Genomic DNA, 18530 nt, shown 5'->3' with positions numbered 1-18530 from the left:
AAATCAAGGGCCACTGTCTAGTACATGCAAAGATCTTTCAGACCCTTGCACTGGAAGGCACCAAACTGATCACTTGGTGGAAAGTCCAAGCAATGAGTTCGCCAAGATCCTAGCTGAGTTCCCCTCCATCGCAATACCTCACTTTAACTCCACTGAGCCTGAACACAGGTTAAGGCATCACATCCTCACTAAAGGCCCCACACTTCATGCCAGAGCACACTGCCTCCCGCCAGATAAACTCAACCTCACCAAGGAGGAATATTTTAAAATGGAGGAACTCAGCATTGTCTGCTGTTCCAACAACCCCTGGGCCTCCCCCCTCCACATGGTCTCCAAGGATTCAGAGGGGTTGGGGACCATGCGGGTACTACCGCCAGCTAAATGAAGCCATATCACCGGATAGGTACCCCATCCCCCATATTCAGGACTTTTCCACAAACCAGCAGGGGGCATGGATAGTTTCCAAAATTGACTTAATCCGTGGCTATCATCAGATCCTCGTCCAACTTGGGAAATTGCAGAGACTGCCATTATTACACCACTTGGGCTGTTCAAATTCCTCAGAATGCCCTTTGGCCTAAAAAAATGCTGCACAGACCTTTCAAAGACTTTTAGATGCTGTGGGCAGGGAGTTTAAGTTTGTGTTCATTTTCCTCAATGACATCCTGATTGCAAGCTATGACCATGCCAAATACGCCACTCACATCAGACAGTTGTGCTACAGGTTGAGTGAGTTTGGCCTGACAATTAATCCAGAAAAATGCCAGTTTGGCAAAGACTCAGTTGACTTTTTAGGTCTCAGGATCGACTGCTATTGGGCTAAACCACTACCTGACAAGGTAGAGGCCATTAGAGCATTCCCCAAGCCTACAACAGTAAGGGGACTATAAGAGTTCACCAGCATGGTGAATGTTTACCACAGATTCCTGCCGGGGTGGCTCGCACCATGAAACCTTTATTCTCCCTTATGACTGGTACGAAGATGATGATTTTGTGGAACCAAGAGGCATCCAATGTGTTCCAGGCAACAAAAGACACCCTGGTTAATGCTGCCCTCCTGATGCCCCCTCCGCTCTCACAGTGGATGCTTCTGACACAGCGGGGTGGGGGTGGGGGGGGTCTTAGAACAGTGGGTGAGTGGACACTGGCAACCCCTTGCATTATTCAGTAGATATTTGTGGGTGCCTGAACTGAAATATAGTGCTTTTGATAGAGAACTCCTGGCATTGTACCTGGCAATCAGACATTTCAGATAGTTCCTTGAGGGCAGGAAGTTACAATTTTTTTTAAAAACCCCTTTCCTTTGCCTTCACTAAGGTTTCCGACCCATGGTCAGCCAGGCAACAGAGATACTTTTCATATATTTCAGAATTTTTACTGACATTCAGCATATTGCGGGAAAATCCAACATGGTGGCTGATGCCTTGTCACGTCTCACATTACAGGCAGTACACACCTCAACATCTGGTATTGACTGTAAGGCTCTGGCTGAAGCACAGGCAGCAGACAAGGACATTGAAGCATATTACACTGTGATTACCACCCTTCAGTTGGAGGACGTACAGCTTGGCCCTGAGGAGCAGATCGTCCTGTGCGACACGTCTACAGGTAACCCTCATCCCATCATTCCCACTACCTGGAGGAGGTGCATTTTTGAGGCAACATGGCACACCCTGCCATCAAAACAACCATCAAAATGGTTGCTAGTCAATTTGTCTGGCATGGCTTCCGCAAAGAGGCAGCCAGTGGACCAGGAATTGTACCCGGTGCCAGACCTCGAAAATCTATACCCACACTAAAGCCCCCCCACAGTCATTTCAATCGCTATGATGCCATTTCAGCCATGTCCACATAGATCTGGTGGGTCCCCTACCAATATCCAGAGGCGCACGCTACTTACTGACCCTCGTAGACAGGTTGACCAGATGGTTGAAAGCCATCCATTGGCAGAGACCTCTACGAAAACGTGTGACAGGGCCCTCCTACACAACTGGGTGACTAAGTTCAGGGTTCGAGAGCATACAACCTCGGACAGGGGCTCTCAATTTGCCTCCGACCTCTGGTCTAATCTCACCAACGTCCTGGGTGTAGTGATATAAATATACTCCTGCTGCTCTGTACATAAGTGGCTGGCCCGCCCACTGATGACTCGACCCCATGTAACCCCTTCCCCTGTGACCTAGCCATAAAGGTAAACTTCCCTGTCCCCTTCCATTCATTCGAGCTCATGGAGTTGGGCCAGCCGAAATCTAATGTGTATTAAAGCCTATCATTCCTCACTTAGTCTTTAGAGTCACTGATAGTGTGGATCAATTTAATACACATTAATTTTCCACACAGGATGGACAAGCAACTGAGACCCGACTGCCTCGAAATCAATCCAAAGATGCTTGGAGTTGCCCAACAGTACGAGCAGCGGATTGCCTGCTTCGCAAGCTTCCTCGAAGTCGCAGCGGGCCTGGTGGACTCAGATGAAAAGAAACTCCTGCAAGCTAGTGTTGGCCACTGAGAGTACCTGGCGATCTGGAGCTACACAGCCTACTCAGAGGGCAAGGCTGAGCTCTGCAACCTCTACCGACCCCAGGCGAACGAAGTGTACTCATGGTATCGACTGGCCTTGAGGAGACAGCAACCCAGTGAGTCCACAACCTGGGGAAAGACTGCTGGGGAACTGCCACTGCCCCCATGCCAGTAGCCCAGTGTGTGGAGGAGCTAGTCCGAGATGCCTTCATGTTTGGAGTGAGGTCTGACTAAATTCATCAGCGACTGCTTGAGGAGGACAAGCTTCCCCTGAAGAGAGCCTTCCAGCTTGCCAGGACCCTCAACTTGGCCCAACACAATGTCGATGAGATTGCGGTAAGAATGGGACCTCCACGTATGGACTGCGGGTGCCGCCATGTAGGGAGCCAGCATCACAGAATGGCTCCGCAATAGTGAGCCATGACCCCATTGCTGCCACCACCATGATCGGACACGAAAGTTGCCACTACTGCAGCCAGCTAAAGCACCCCAGATGACTCTTTCCGGCTAAGAAGGCAACCCACTTGGGATGCAGAAAGGTCATTACCAACGTGTCTGTAAGTTATTCAAACCCTCCCAAGTGAGCAGCGCATTGCTGACGTCACATTCGGCCGAGAACGCCTCAACCATGTGCGCAATCCAGGAGTCGCCATCTTACCCAGCATCTCCTCCACGTTCCTGTGTGGCGTCATCTCCACCTTCTGCCGCCCAGTTGACATCACTTCTTCATCAAGGCCACACGCCCTTTCGAATGGCTGTATCAATTTCAAGGGACCCCTGCCCACGACCACAGCTGCAGCACCCCACTCCGATGGCTGCCACTAGCCAACCTAATCAGGTGGAGCTAGGGAAGCAGCCACACCCGGGGATAACAGAGGCTCACTGATTGGCCGTTCCCTGGATAGCACTAAACAACCAATCCCAGGAAGCGGATCGTAATGCCATCAGTCAGGTGGCATGATGACCTCAGAGATGAGCTTCTGAGCCCTTTATAAGCAGAACTGCCAGCATAGTAAACCAGTGCTGAATTCACTCCCATAGTGTGTATCTCTTCTTTGGGCATAACCTCTCCAGCAGTAGCAGCTGCTACACCTTCAATATTTATTTGATGCCCTGGCAGCTTTAAAGGAATGTGAACAGGAATGGGCCATATGGTTCCTCAAATCTGCTCAGCCTTTGATGTAGTGGTGACAGCTGCTGGCATTGCCTGGAACTGAATTATTTGTTAAGTGTTAAATCCACATCCTTTCTGATAAAACAAAATATGGCAATCAGCAAACAGAAACATTGTTCACAAGTTCACCATGATTAGCAAACAGCAACATTGATGCTTTAGGTGCAAATTTGCTGCTGTTTGCTGCTCATGGTGTAATTGTAAATGTATATTGATAATGAGCAAGAAATGTGATATGAGAAAGTTGTCATGAACAACCCTCTCTATTTTTTTAGGGACTAAAGAGTCTTTATTAGCACTAACAAAGGAACAGCAATGAGAAAAATTCTCCAGACAAGGGTAAATTCAAAATAATAGTTTTTAATTGACTCTAATACCATGACATTCTTAGTCTCTAAATGAAATTCTACCTTAAACCCCCACTATGTGTAAATGTAAATATGTGTGTGTGTTAAAGTCCCAAACTCTGAAAAGTAATTTTGCAAACTTCGGCATCATTTTGGTCTTGCTTGAAGGTCTGAAATTTTCATTTGGGAAATAATTATGAAGCGCTTTTAAACATCATATCTTCAGGCCTCTAACTCAATTATTTTGATGATTTTTCTTTCAGAGAGATTTCACTTGAATGTTTTCTTCTCTTGAATGAAGACTTTGGAATCTGGTTCCAAATTGTGTAACTGCCCTCTTTATCTTAAAAAGACAATCAGAAGTGGGCTTATTTATTTCAAAGCCACTTATTATGTGTTCTCCTTTTTCAGGAGTAAAATAGGCATCAAGTCTTGATGAAGGTTTCTAAGCCTAAACATCATCCATTCTTTCTCCCCCACCGCCCCCCCCCCACCCCCCCCCCCACTGATGTTGCTCACCCTGCTGAGTTGATTACAATCAGTAAATTGTTTTTCAACCAAAGTCGTTTCTTTCGTTCAAGAAGGGAAATAGGGATAATACAGGAAATTATAGGCTGAGCATCAGTGGTAGGGAACCTATTGGAGAGGATATTTAAGGTTAAGATTTATGCACATTTGGAACGGAAAAATCAGATTAGGGGAAGTCAGCATGGATTTATGTGGGGCAGGTCATTTTGTCTTCTGTTAAGGTGACATGAGCTTGTTTCTAGAGTTAGAGCTTTCAGTACAACTTGTCTATTCTGATCATATTGCATTCCAAAGCGAGTATCATTTTCCTGCATTTGGCCCTCTTCATGTATCCATCCAAATGTTTTTTTTAATGTTATAGACAATAGACAATAGACAATAGGAGCTGGAGTAGGCCCTTTGGCCTGTCGAGCCAGCACCGCCATTTTACAGATCATTGTAATTGAACCCAATGCTGCCACCTCTGCTGGCAGCTCATTCCATATGTCCACCATCATGTGAAGTAGTTGTTCTTCTGGCCCCGTTTAAATTTTCCCCCATTCACCTTAAACTGATGCCCTTTGGTTTCAGACTCCCTAATCTGGGAAAAGGACTGTGACTAGTGACCTTATCTATGCTCCTTGTGATATCATAACCCTCTGTAAAATCATTTTTCAGCCTCCTTTGCTCCATGATATTTAGTCCCTCTTTATAACTCATACCCTCTAGTCCCAGCAACATGAATATTTTCTGTGACTCTTTCCTGCACCACGTCTCACTTAATCACATCTTTCCTATAGTATGGCAAACAGAAATGTACACAATATTCCAGATGTGGCCTCAACAAGTGCTATACAAATGTAATTCCATGCCACAACTTTCAGTTAATTAATATCTGGAGAAATACAAAAATGGCAGATGCTGAAATCTTGAACAAAAATTGGTGGAAGGACTCAACTGGTCAGAAAGCATCCATGGGTAGAAATAATGTCAATATTGTCTGTGGTTGTATGTGGATCTCTTTCTTTCCAATGTCAGAGGAATTTCAAAGCAGTAACAATGGGAGACCAGAAGAAAGCAGTAGATTTAGATCATCTGGTAGCAGTGGCTTAGAATGCCAATGTAGAGTGCAAAACTAAAGAATACCTGGAAGCAATTCAGGTAACTGAGGGCTCCTCGACAAGAAAACTGGTGTGAGAATCAAGAGGAAATGGCAGAGACTCATCCCTTTAAAAACTTTCCCTGTCACTAGGCCCATACCAACAGAGATATTGACTTCAGGCTGAGAGAAAATATAGGACACATACAATTGAAAAGGGAAGTTGGGAAAACAGAAATCCAGTGAATTATTCAGAAACTAAGCTGTATCGGTGACAGGTGGGAAACAGGCTTTAGATGAGAAAAAGTTACAGTGCATTTAAGAGGACACAGCAGAAATCCTTTTATTTATAGAGTACAGCAATTTTCACAACTTCATTATACTATGATGTGTAATCACTGCTTACAAAATAGAAATAGTTCTAAAAGTTAGATCCCATAAGCAGTAACATCTCAATGGCAAGAAATCCTCACGCTATGTTGATTGAGTTTAAATATTAACCAGGAGAACACTCCTTTTTTGCTTAAATGAGATTATGGGATATTTTGAGAAGGCAGATATTTACTTATTAACAATGTCTGAAAAGTGGCACCTCTGATCACACACTATGTGTACTAGAACATTAGGACAGAATGTGTGCTCAAGTATCATGGCAATGACCCAGAGAACTGTGGAGTAATCTAGATACAGAGATATTAACTTATAACATAACCATGATAGTTAAGCAGAGCAGACCAATCCTGAAGTGCCAAAAAGGTCAATGTTAACAAATTACACCCATTGAAAAGAGCTCAGTACACAAACAAAAAAATCTGCAGCAGTGAGGATGTAGATAAAAGGCTTTAACTTGAATTTTGAACTTACAGTTTGGATGAAAATGTGTGCACAATTCTGCCCAGGATAATACCAATTCTGGCCAAGATAGGACTGAGAAGAAAGAGTAAAAAAAAGGCAATGAATTTCTAAGAACTGAGTGTCACGATGTGGGGCTTTGTGAATAGCTTTGAATCTAAAAGCCAACTTGAAAGTTACTAATGTTTTCAGCTTGACTTCTTTCCTATATTCTCCACATGCCATTCTTTCTCTTTGTCTCTGTATAATTTGTAATATGTATTTATCAAGAGCCATTAATGTCTTTTTGAGGATGCCCCAAAGCACCTCATGGCAATGGAAGCATTTTTGATGTAAAGCATTGAGAACATGACAGACAAATTCTCCCACAAATAACAATAAACTATTTCAGTAATGTTTAGTCAGGAAAAGTTAGTTGTTACACATCGAAGATATCTCTACTATCCTTCTTCAAAGTACCATCAAAAGATATTTTTCATCGACCTGAACATGCAGGTAAGAGCGCAGATTAACGTTTCACCATAGCATCGTAGCATTTCCTCAGCATTGCTCTGGGGTGTCAGAATAAAATTCCTGTTTGTCTCTGGAGTGACACTTCACCGGACATGTTTCACTCCAGTTTTCTGACTCAGAGAAAAGATAGTTATCTACTGAGCCTTTACTGACAAATATCTTTTTTCCCCCCGCACTTGGAATGTTTACCAATTTGTTTTCCTGGTCAGATTCTGCTGAATCTACTAAGTGTTTGCTTTCAACTAGATTTTTCACTTCATGTCTGTTTGTGTTAAAAATAACCTTATGATTCTGGGTTTATTACTGCATGAACTGTAATAAAATTGAGCAGTATCAGGTAAACTATATTGAATGCACAATACATCTTCTCAGTAATGTTCTTTAAAAAATGTGCCAAAGGAAGCATGAATGGAATGTTAAGGTCAATTCTCCTTCACTTTGTCTATTTTTTTGAATATTTTTTTTAAATTTCCATACATGTAGTAATAAAAATTGATATGATTATACAAGTTTCTTAAAAACAAATTATTACATATATGATGGTATTTGCCCCTACCCCAAAACTCTCCCTTGCCTACCAACCCCACATGTCCCTCCCTCAAAAAAAATTAACACAAGATATAATATAGCTATATAAACATTTAGGAAAAAATAAAAGAAATTATTTTAGGATTTTATGGAGAGATGTCATATAACAGTTACAGCACAGAAGCAGGCCATCACGGCCCTTCTTGTCTGTGCCAAAACATTTACACTCTCCTAGTCCCACTGACCTGCATTCTGCCCATAACCCTCCATACCTTTTACATCCATATACCTATCCAAATTTTTCTAAAGATAATATTGTACCTGCCTCCACCATCTCCGCACAGACGCCACTCTGAGTAAAGAAGGTTCCCCTTGTGTTGCACCTAAATTCAGCTTATGTCCTCTTGTTTGAACCTCAATGGAAAAAGTCTATCCACATCTAATCTATCTGTCCCCCTCAAAATTTTAAAGACCTCAATCAAATCACCCCTCAGGTCTTCATTCCTTGGAGCATAGAAGTCTAACTTGTTTAACCTTTCTCTACAACTTAGGTGTTCCACTGGCCACCGAGACAGAGGTGCACCAAATAAGAGGTACAAGGACTGCTTAAAGAAATCTCTTGGTGCCTGCCATATTGACCACCGCCAGTGGGCTGATATCGCCTCCAACCGTGCATCTTGGTGCCTCACAGTTTGACAGGCAGCAACCTCCTTTGAAGAAGACCGCAGAGCCCACCTCACTGACAAAAGACAAAGGAGGAAAAACCCAACACTCAACCCCAACCCACCAATTTTCCCTTGCAACCGCTGCAACCGTGCCTGCCTGTCCCACATCGGACTTGTCAGTCACCAACGAGCCTGCAGCAGACGTGGACATACCCCTCCATAAATCTTCATCCGCGAAGCCAAGCCAAAGAAGGTGCAGAAATCTAGGTATCATACAGTTGAATCTTCTCTGTACTCTCTCAATTTTGTTCACATCCTTTCTATAATTTAGTGACCAGAACTAAACACAATATTCCAAATTTGGCCTTATCAATGCATTGTACAGTTTTAACATTACCTCCCAACTCTTATACTCTCATTTATAAAGACCAGCATTTCAAAGGCCTTCTTCACTACCTTATCCACCATTATTCCTAGATCTCTGTTCAATTGCATTCTTTAACACCCTACCATTCACCATGTATGTCCTATTTTGATTAGTCTTACCAACATGTAGCACCTCACACTTGTCAGCATTAAGCTCCATTTGCAAACTTTCAGCCCTCTCTTGCAACTTGCCCAAATCTCTCTGCAAGATTTGAAAACATTCCTCATTATCCACAACGCCACCCATCTTAGTATCATCTGAATACCAGATCAACCAATATATTTACAGATGCATTTCTTTAAATATTCACAGTGACATTTTCTCTTTTTTTCTCCATCCCTCCCTTCCCACCCCCCCTCCAAAAACTGTAAATATTGAACATATAAAATACAATAAAACAATATCTTTATACAAAAGGAATACAAACAAAAAAGATGCATCATCTACTTATACACATTAAATCTGATCGTGTTTATCTTCTTATCATTTTAGGTGGTGGTGGTCCGAGGCCTGCTCTTTCTGTTATGTTCCATATATGGTTCCCAGGTTTTTTCAAACATTGTAACTTTATCTTTTAAATTATATGTGATTTTTTTTCCAATGGGAAACACTTAAACTTGGTTATATATTCCATTAATGTTTATAGTCATATAGTCCATCGTGGCCATCTTATATCTTTATTTTCACTTCTTTTCCACCTCCATCCCCTTTTTATTCCATTATTGTTTTTTAAGTTTTCCTTTTTAATCTCAATGTATGACAACACAATTAAGACATGAAATACCCCAATAATCCCCACAAGCAATAACCCTTTAACCCCAAATGAACCTTCCCTCCTTGGATTGCCCCTTGTCCCTTGACGGCAACCACAACTCCCCTTTCCATTCGGTTTGCGAACTTACTCGCAAGCGTCAACCGATTTTGCAGTGACCATTATTCTCCCCCCCAGCCCCCCCCAGAGAACACTATTTTCCTATACATATAGCAAAGCTCTCTCTTTTTTTCCCCCTTTCTTCCCCTTCTCTTATCCATCTTTAAATTTTAAAATATACATTATCTTTATATTTTTACATATTTTTGTATATTTTCTTGCTGGTCTTCCTTCTTGTCACTCTTCCTCCTCTCTTCTCCTGTCCTGCAAATATTCAGCAAATTCTTGGGCTTTCTTTGAGTCCGAGAACAGTATATTCCGTTCCCCAGGAATAAATACTTTGAGTATTGCTGGATGTCTTAATATAAAGTTATAACCTTTCTTCCATAAGATTGTTTTCGCCATGTTGAATTCCTTCCTCTTCTTTAAAAGTTCGAAGCTTATGTCTGGGTAAAAAAATATTTGTCTTCTCTAACCTTCTTTCTTGCCTGCTCCAGTATGTTTTCTCTTGTCGTATATCTTAGAAGTTTTACCAATATGGATCTCGGTTTTTGATGTGGTGGCGATTTTGGTACTAGTGTTCTATGCACCCTTTCATGTGAATCTGTCATTCCCAGCACCTCTGGGATCCATCATTTTATAAATTCCTTCATATCTGACCCTTCTTTGCCTTCTTTCAGGCCCACTATTTTTATGTTGTTTCGCCTACTGTAGTTTTCCAATACGTCAATTTTTTGTGACAATAAATCTTGTGTCTCTTTAATTTTTTTTTCACTCTCTTACAACTTCCCTCTGAAATCATTTATCTCCATTTCTACATCCGCTTCTCATTCCTCCACATTTTCTACTCTTTTCCCTATTTCAGTCATGACCAACTCTAAGCTTTGCATTCTGCCTTCAGCTCTTTTCACTTTTCTTTTGATTGAACTAAATTATAATGATAGCCATTCATTTAATGACCTCATTTGTTCTTTAAAAAAGACTTTATCTAAATTTTTTCCTTCTATTTTACCTTCTTTCCTTTGAAATTCTTGGTCTTCTTCCTCCTCTTCTTTTGTGTCTGTATCTATGTCTGTGTCATCTTCTTCTCTTCTCTGTATCTGTGTATCTTCATCCTTCTCTGGTAAGCTGCTTCTGTATCCTTGCTGGGCCTCCTGCTGCAGCTCGACCCGTTGTTGGGCCTCCCACCTCAGATCGTCCCCCTGCTGGTCACCCTGTTGCCATTCACCCTCTTCCAGCCCTTCATTCTCTTTCTCACCACTCTTCTTTTCTTCTTTCTTGCTTACTTCCCCCAGCCGAACGCCCCGACACTGGGCGTCTCTCAGCTGGCCGCTCCGCAACTGAGTCTTCCTCCCGCCAGCGTTAACCTTTTCTTTTACTTGCGTACTGCGCATGCACAACTCTTCGCACATGCACAGTTGCGCACCTCTTCTTGGATCTGAGCTATTTTTGAAGTCCGCCGGTCGGGGGGACGCCACTTTTCTGGGGACTCACCAGCATCAGAGATCGGCCGCTCCTCTCCACGGTAGCTCTCTGCTCCGATTTGCAGGTAACGCCTTCTTCTTTCTTCTCCAGTGATTTTCCTTCTTCCCTTTTCTCTGTTATTCTTACATTTTCTCTTTTAGGTGCCATCTTCTGTCTCTTCTCTGTAACTTTATCTTTCTCTTCCTGTATTTTATGTTTATTGAGCTCTGCTTTTTCAAACATTTTTTTTCTTTTCTCTGGAGAGGACTGGTTCCATTCGACCAGCCACTAGTCCATCACATGACTTCCCTACTTTGCCTTTTCAAGTCCTCAATTCCACTCAGATAGCCTCCTGAAACAAGGCCTCTAATCTATCCTGCCAAAGCACCATAATAATATTTTCTCTGATAAACAATGCTACACCTCCACCTCTTGCCCCTCCCGTTCTATCACACCTGAAGCAACAAAATCCAGGAATATTTAATTGCCAATTGCACCCCTCCTGCAACCACGTCTCACTAATAGCTACAACATCATATTTCCAAGTATCAATCCATGTTTTAAGCTCATCTACCTTTCTTACAATGCTCATAGCATTAAAATAAACACATTTAAGATTTTCTCCAAATCCAACTTTCTGTTTATCACTAACAGTGTCAACAACTTTACTATCTTCTTTTTCTTCCATCTTCCCTACATCTATTCCTACACTCTGGTTCCCCTCCCCCTTCTTATCTACTTTAGATGCACCTGTACCTCTCTAGCAAGCCTACCTGCAAGAATATTTGTGCCTTTCCAGTTCAGATGCAAACCATCCTGTTGGAGCAGGTCCCACCTTCCCTGGAAAACTGCCCAATTATCAACAAATCTGAAACCCTCACCATTGTGGCCACATGTTGACTCTTACAATTTTACTATTTCTAAATTCACCTGCGCATGGCACTGGTAGCAACCCTGAGATTACAATCCTGGAGGTCCTATCCTTTAATTTAACTCCTTACTCCCTAAACACACCTTTCAGAACCTCATCACTCTTCCTGCCTATGTCATTGGTCCCCACATGGACCACGATATTAGGCTGCTCACTCTCCCTTCTGGGTATTGGGAGAGTTTTATCCAATATACCTTGGACCCTGGCACCAGGGAGGCAACAAACCATCCAGGATACTTTATCTCTCCCGCAAAGCCTCCTATCAGTTTCCCCCTAACTTTTAAATCCTCTATCACTACTGCCCTCCTCCTTCTCAGAGCTGAGGGTCTCATTTCAATGCCAGACACATGACCACTGCAGCTTGGCCCTGGTAGGTCATCCCCACCAACAGTATCTAAAACAGTATACTTATTGTTGATGGGGACCACCATAGGGGTGCCATGCTCTCTCTGCCTCTTCCCCTTCCCGCTACGGGCAGTCACCCAGGTAGCAGATTCCTGCTGTCTCAGGGTGACTGCCTAATTTCACTGCCTCAGCCTCCTGAATGATCCATAGTTCATCCAGCTCCAATTCCCTAATATGGTCTCTCAGGTGCTGCAGCTGGATGTGCCTTTTGCAAGTGTAGCCATCAGGGACAGACTGACTGATCATGACCTCCCACATCCCACAACCAGAGCATTGGACTTTCCTAACCGCTGCCTCCATTACTGACCCTTAAAAATTAAGCAAAACATTTACTCAGTAAGCTCACCCACCTTACCACTCTGAGCAGGCTCATCCTCAGCCTCTGCTTGCTGAAGCCCCTCAAGCCAAAATCTCAGTTCTCCATTCCTTCCCTGTGCCACTCACTCACTGGGCTGCTCCTTCACCAACCTCTCCCTTTACTGGCTCTTGTTAATTTACTCAATTAACCAATTAAAAGAATTCTGCAAAACAACTCTACTTAACCCTTTACCCTTTGAACACCCTTTTTACTCACAAACACACAGTAGCCACTCGCTAGACCTCTGACTCCACCAACGATCTGACTCTGAATGAAGGCCCAAGTCCCTTTGTGCACCCTTTTTAAATGGTTTAAAAAAAACACAAATAAAAACAAATCCCAATTCTTAACTCATGAACCCATAACACCCACTCACTAGACCTCTGACTCCACCAGCGAACCGACTCGTCTAGCACAGATATATAAAAATTCTTGATTACAGTTCAGAAGAGAATCTCACAGGTCGAGAGGCATAGAGAGGACATTATTACAAACTAAGTCCTATTATTTGGGCATATAGGCACCAAATTTGCAAAAACATTGGGTGCTTGTTTCTCAGACTATATGTAATTTTTTCCAAAGGGATACAACTTTGAATTTCTGCATGCCATCTTGGCATCAGATTTCCAAGTAACTGCAATACATTTCCTCGCGACCAACGCTAATTTAACAAATTCTAATTTAGGTCTTATACCTTCATTGTTTCTTAATACAAATAAATCTGGACTTTGCAGGAAAAAAAGTTTCTGTAATTTGTTCCAAAAAAATTCATAAATCTGGCCAAAAGGGCTTTACATTAGGACAAGACCAAGTAGAGTGCAAGAAAGCTCCTATATCTTCACACCTAAAGCATTGATACAATAAATATGATTTCAATCTATTCAATTTCTTTGGTGTAAGATATCACTGATGCAAAAAATTATATTGAACTAATCTATATCTTACATTAATAGTATTGGTCATACAATCATACAATCCTAAATAAGTCTGCCCATACTTGTTCAACAATTACAACATACAGATCTGTTTCCCACCCCTGTTTATGAATTCCTCTTTTAGGAGTTCCTACTTGTAACAGAGAATATATTATAGTGTGGCAGCGCACATCCTCATGGCGAACCGGCCCTGCTTGTATTGCCACGTGACGGGGCAGCCATGGGGAAATGTCATCGTCAGAGGTTTCTCTCTGACTCCAGCATCCCTTACAGCACGCACCCTGGGCAGTGATTATGATGTCACAATGCACCAGGTGCCTGAGCTCATGTTGCCCTTATAGGGGCGTGCTGAATTTGAATAAAAACTGTCATTAATGACCCTCAATGTGGTGGTTGTGTCTCTCTCACTGCTCACACTACCACAGTGGTGACCCCGACGAGCCCAGATTAATTTCTGGACTCCTGAACACCATGGATTCGGTAGAGTTTAACGCTGTCTCCATCAAGCTTCCCCCATTTTGGACCCACTGACTGAGAACGTGGTTCGTGCAGGCGGAAGCACAGTTTCAATTCCGCAACATCTCTGCAGATGCCACGATGTTTTACCACGTCATGAGTGCTCTGGACCAAGATACGGCGGTGAGGGTGGATGACATCATCCACCACACCCTGGCTGTGGGCAAGTACACCGCCCTTAAAAATCAGCTGCTGGGAACTTTTGGACTCACCCCCCAGCAACAGGCTTCCAGGCTCCTACAGTTGGATGGGCTTGGAGACCATAGTCCTTTGGCACTGATGGACGATATGCTGGCCCTGGCAGAAGACCACAAGCCTTGTTTTCTCTTCTGCCAAAGATTCCTAGAGCAAATGCCAGAGGACATTCAGCTGCACCTTATGGACGAGGACTTCTCTGACCTGAGAAAGGCAGCACCCCTTGTTGTCGCCCTCTGGCTTATGAAGAGGGAAAACAAGGCAGCCCTCAACTTGGTGGCACATTCGGGAAAGAACAGACCACCACCGCCCCTAAGACCAAGCTAGAGGAGGGTCAGTCACCCTGGTGCTTTTACCACCAGCACTGGGGAGCACAAGCCCATAAGTGCCGCCAACCCTGTCGGTTTCAGGGAAACAACCAGGCCAGCTGCCGTTAATGGCTGCAACGGCTGGCTGCACAAACAGCCTCCATGTGACAGAAAGGTCCACCAACCACTGATTCCTGGTGGACACGGGCCGAGCTGAGCATCCTTCCCCCCCCCCACCACATTAGAGACTCACACCCAATCCCGCAGTCCAACCCTGCGGGCAGCCAATGGCTCCACCATCAGGACTTGCGGCACCGGCAGGGCATAGATCCATATAGGGAGGGAGAAGTTCCACTGGAGGTTCATCCTAGCCTCCGTGGGCACTGCGCTGTTGGGGGCTGACTTCCTGATCGACATGAAGGGCAAGAGGCTGGTCAACACCCGAACATTCCACTCCACACGACTGGACACAGCAGACACCTGCAGGCCCGAAGTCACCACCATAGCCGCCACCAGAGATGAATTCATCGACATCCTCCACGAGTTCCCCGCCATCCTAGAGCCACATTTCAATGCTGCTGTTCCCCAGCATGGGGTCTTCCACCACATAGCCACTCAAGGCCCCCCGCTGCACACTAGGCCCAAACGGCTGCCATCTGAGAAGCTCCAGCAAGCAAAGGAGGAGTTCTCCAGACTCCAAGAACTCAGAATCATCTGACATTTGGACAGTGCCTGGGCCTCACCACTCCATATGGTCCCAAAATTGTCTGGGGGCTGGAGACCATGCGGGGACTACTAGCAGTTGAATGATACAACCACCCCCAACAGGTACCTGGTGCCCCACATACAGGATTTCTCCGCCAACCTCCACGGCTCACAGATTTTCTCCAATGTGGACCTCGTGTGGTGATACCATCAAATCCCGGTGCATCCAGATGACATGGGTCAGACGGCCATTATCATCCCTTTCGGGCTCTTCGAATTCCTGCATATGCCCTTCGGCCTAAAAAGCGCGACCCAAACGTTCCAGCGCCTAATGGGTGTGGTAGTGAGGGATTTGGACTTTGTCTTCATTTACCTGGATGATATACTCATTGCCAGTCGCAGCCGCGATGAACACAAGGCCCACCTCTGCACCCTCTTTGCTCGCCTGGCGGATTTCAGCCTCACGGTTAACACGGCCAAATGCCAGTTCGGCAAGGAGACCCTTCAGTTCTTGGGGCAAACCATATCAGCGGCTGGCGCCACACCAGCGCTGGAGAAGGTGGCAGTCGTCCAATGTTTCCCCAAACCCCACCCTAAAAGGCCTTCAGGAGTTCGTGGGGATGATGAACTTTTACCATCATTCATCCCCGGAGCTGCTCGCACCATGCGCCCATTGTTCTCGCTGATGGCCACCAAAGAAAAGACTCTATCCTGGCCGGAAGAAGTGAATAAGGCTTTTATCGTGACGAAGGAGGCCCTAGCCAATGTGACATTACTAGTTCGCCCACAGCCAGAGGCGCACACGGTGCTCTCCGTGGATGCCTCAGCTACGGCAGTGGGGGGGAATCCTGGAACAGTGGCTCGATGGACACTGGCGCCTGCTGGCCTTTTTCAGCAAGCAGCTGCGCCCACCAGAACTCAAATATAGCGCCTTCAACCAGGAGCTCCTGGCGCTGTACTTGGCCATCCACACTTTTGCTACTTCCTCGAGGGCAGGCTGTTCAGTCTTTACGGACCACAAGCCCCTCACCCAGGCACTGGCGATGGCCAAGGATCCGTGGTCCCCCAGACAACTGCGCCACCTCTCGTACATGTCGGAGTTCACGACCAACATCCGACACAGGGATGATAAGGACAACATGGTGGCGGGTGCACTCTTATGACCTACCATCAACACTTGCCCCCAGCCTAGATTACACTCAACTGGTTCAGCCCCAGAGGAACAATGCGGAGACGCAGGCCTTGCGGACTGCCAACTTGGGCCTCAAACTCAAAGACGTCCATTTGCCCAGCAGCCCAGACACACTGCTCTGCGATGTGTCAACAGGTACGCCACATCCAGTAGTCCCGCCACACTGGAGAGCAAGGGTCTTCGGTCTAGTCCACGACCTCACTCACCCAGCAGTTCATGCATGGCATGAGCTCAAGAGAGAGGTGGCAGAGCTCACCAGGAACTGCACCAGGTGCCAGATCTCCAAAGTCCACCAACACGCAGGCTCCCTTACAGAACTTTGACTCGGCGGCTCGCAGGTTCTAACACATCCATGTCGATATCATTGGACCCCTGCCGGTGTCAAGGGAGGCTCATTACCTCCTCATGATGGTTGACCGTGCCACAAGGTGGCCGGTGGCTATACCAATCAAGGAAGCCTCTGTCAACCAGTGGATCGCCCGATTCGGAGTCCCGGCGCACATCACCAGTGACAGGGGTGTGCGGTTCACATCCGCCCCGTGGACCCAGATGGCAAAGTTCCTGGGAGTGAAGCTCCACCACACCACAGCATACCACCCACAGTCCAACAGGTTGGTGGAGAGGTTCCACAAGCACCTGAAGGCATCGCTCATGGCCAGGCTCTCTGGACCAGATTGGGCGGACAAGCTACCCTGGGTCCTCCTCGGGATTAGGACGGCACCCAAGGAGGACCTACAAGCTTCAGTGGTGGAGATGGTATATGGAGCACCGCTTTCCCTACTGCGTGTTTTTCAGCTCAGACCCCGACACCACGGCCACCGACGCAAACCTGCTGGCGGACCTATGCAGGAGACTGGGTTCCCTGGCTCCCCCACCCCCAACACGCCATGGCACTTGGCCAATCCACCTCCCCAAAGAACTCGATTTGGCTCAGTTCATTTTTGTGCGAAGGGGCCGCACAGCGCACCGCTGCAGCGACCATACGAGGGGCCATACAAAGTCTTGCACCGGACCGGAGGAACCTTCACCCTAGACATTGGGGGGAAGGAGGAACCTTTTATGGTGGACCGCCTGAAGGCGGCCCATCTGGACTTATCACAACTGGTGCACACAGCCGTGCCCAAGTGCCGGGGCTGGCCACCAAAGCGACAGGATGCATGGCCGGTTCTGGGGGGGGGGTTGTGTGATGGCGCACATCCTCATGGAGAACCGGCCCTGCTTGTATTGCCACGTGGCGGGGCAGACATGGGGAAATGGCATCATCAGAGGTTTCTCTCTGACTCCAGCATTCCTTCCATCGTGCACCCTGGGCAGTGATTATGATGTCACAATGCACTAGGTGACTGAGCTCATGCTGCCCTTAAAGGGGCGTGCTGAATTTGAATAAAAAGTCATTAATGACCCTCAACGTGGTGGTTGTGTCTCTTTCACTGCTCACACCGCCACAATAGAAGCAAACTTTTTATTAATTCCTTTCTTAATAAGAAGTTCTACTTCAATAGAACTAGGCAACAACATATTTCATCGTAATTTATCTCTCAAATTTGCTCTTAATTGAAAATAGCAGAAAAGGGTATTACTGCTCAAATGACATTAATTGACCCCTTTCATAGCAATCATCAACATTTATAATCCCCTAATGAAACCAAATATTCAAAAATTAATTATCCTTTGAATCAAAGTCATTTTGGGTGATACAGATCCTCTTTCACCGATCTCATCGTTTATCTTGTTCCAAATATTGATTAACTGTTTCAATAATTGTGTATCATTGTCACCAACCATCAATTTCGGTTCCCACTTATATATATAAATTCTTTTGCTTTCCTCTCTCCTATTTTATTCAATTTTATATTAACCCATGCCGATTTTTCATTTTTGAAAAAGAAGCAAGAAATCTAACTTGCGGCGCTCGATGATAATTTTTAAAATTAGGAAGCTGTAAGCCTCCTGATTCACATTTCCATGTTAACTTCTCTATAGAAACCCTTGACATTTTACTTTTACAAAGAAATTTC

At 45.1% G+C, this 18530-nt stretch overlaps 1 protein-coding gene across 2 annotated transcripts; it reads left to right on the top strand.

Moving 5' to 3' along the window:
• The first annotated feature begins 6439 nt into the window (after positions 1 to 6439).
• LOC138739442 (uncharacterized) lies at positions 6440 to 17920 on the top strand. 2 transcript variants are annotated; one of them, XM_069891495.1, is made up of 3 exons: positions 6440 to 6994; positions 8092 to 8458; positions 9125 to 17920. In XM_069891495.1, the coding sequence occupies exon 3, from the start codon at positions 16918 to 16920 to the stop codon at positions 17827 to 17829; it is 912 nt and encodes a 303-aa protein (XP_069747596.1). In that variant the 5' UTR covers positions 6440 to 6994; positions 8092 to 8458; positions 9125 to 16917; the 3' UTR covers positions 17830 to 17920. The 2 variants fall into 2 exon arrangements, with proteins under 2 accessions (XP_069747596.1, XP_069747595.1); XM_069891494.1 differs by having other exon boundaries at positions 8092 to 8472.
• The last annotated feature ends 610 nt before the right edge of the window (positions 17921 to 18530 follow it).

Source organism: Narcine bancroftii, chromosome 7 (genome assembly GCF_036971445.1).
Source record: "Narcine bancroftii isolate sNarBan1 chromosome 7, sNarBan1.hap1, whole genome shotgun sequence".
NCBI classification, from domain to species: Eukaryota; Metazoa; Chordata; class Chondrichthyes; order Torpediniformes; family Narcinidae; genus Narcine; species Narcine bancroftii.
Note: the sequence above shows the minus strand (reverse complement) of the source record. Positions and strands in the feature narration are given on the sequence as shown.

Excerpts from the sequence above, each read along its gene's own strand:
- LOC138739442 (XM_069891495.1), top strand. The coding sequence starts at position 16,918 with ATGATGGTTGACCGTGCCACAAGGTGGCCGGTGGCTATACCAATCAAG.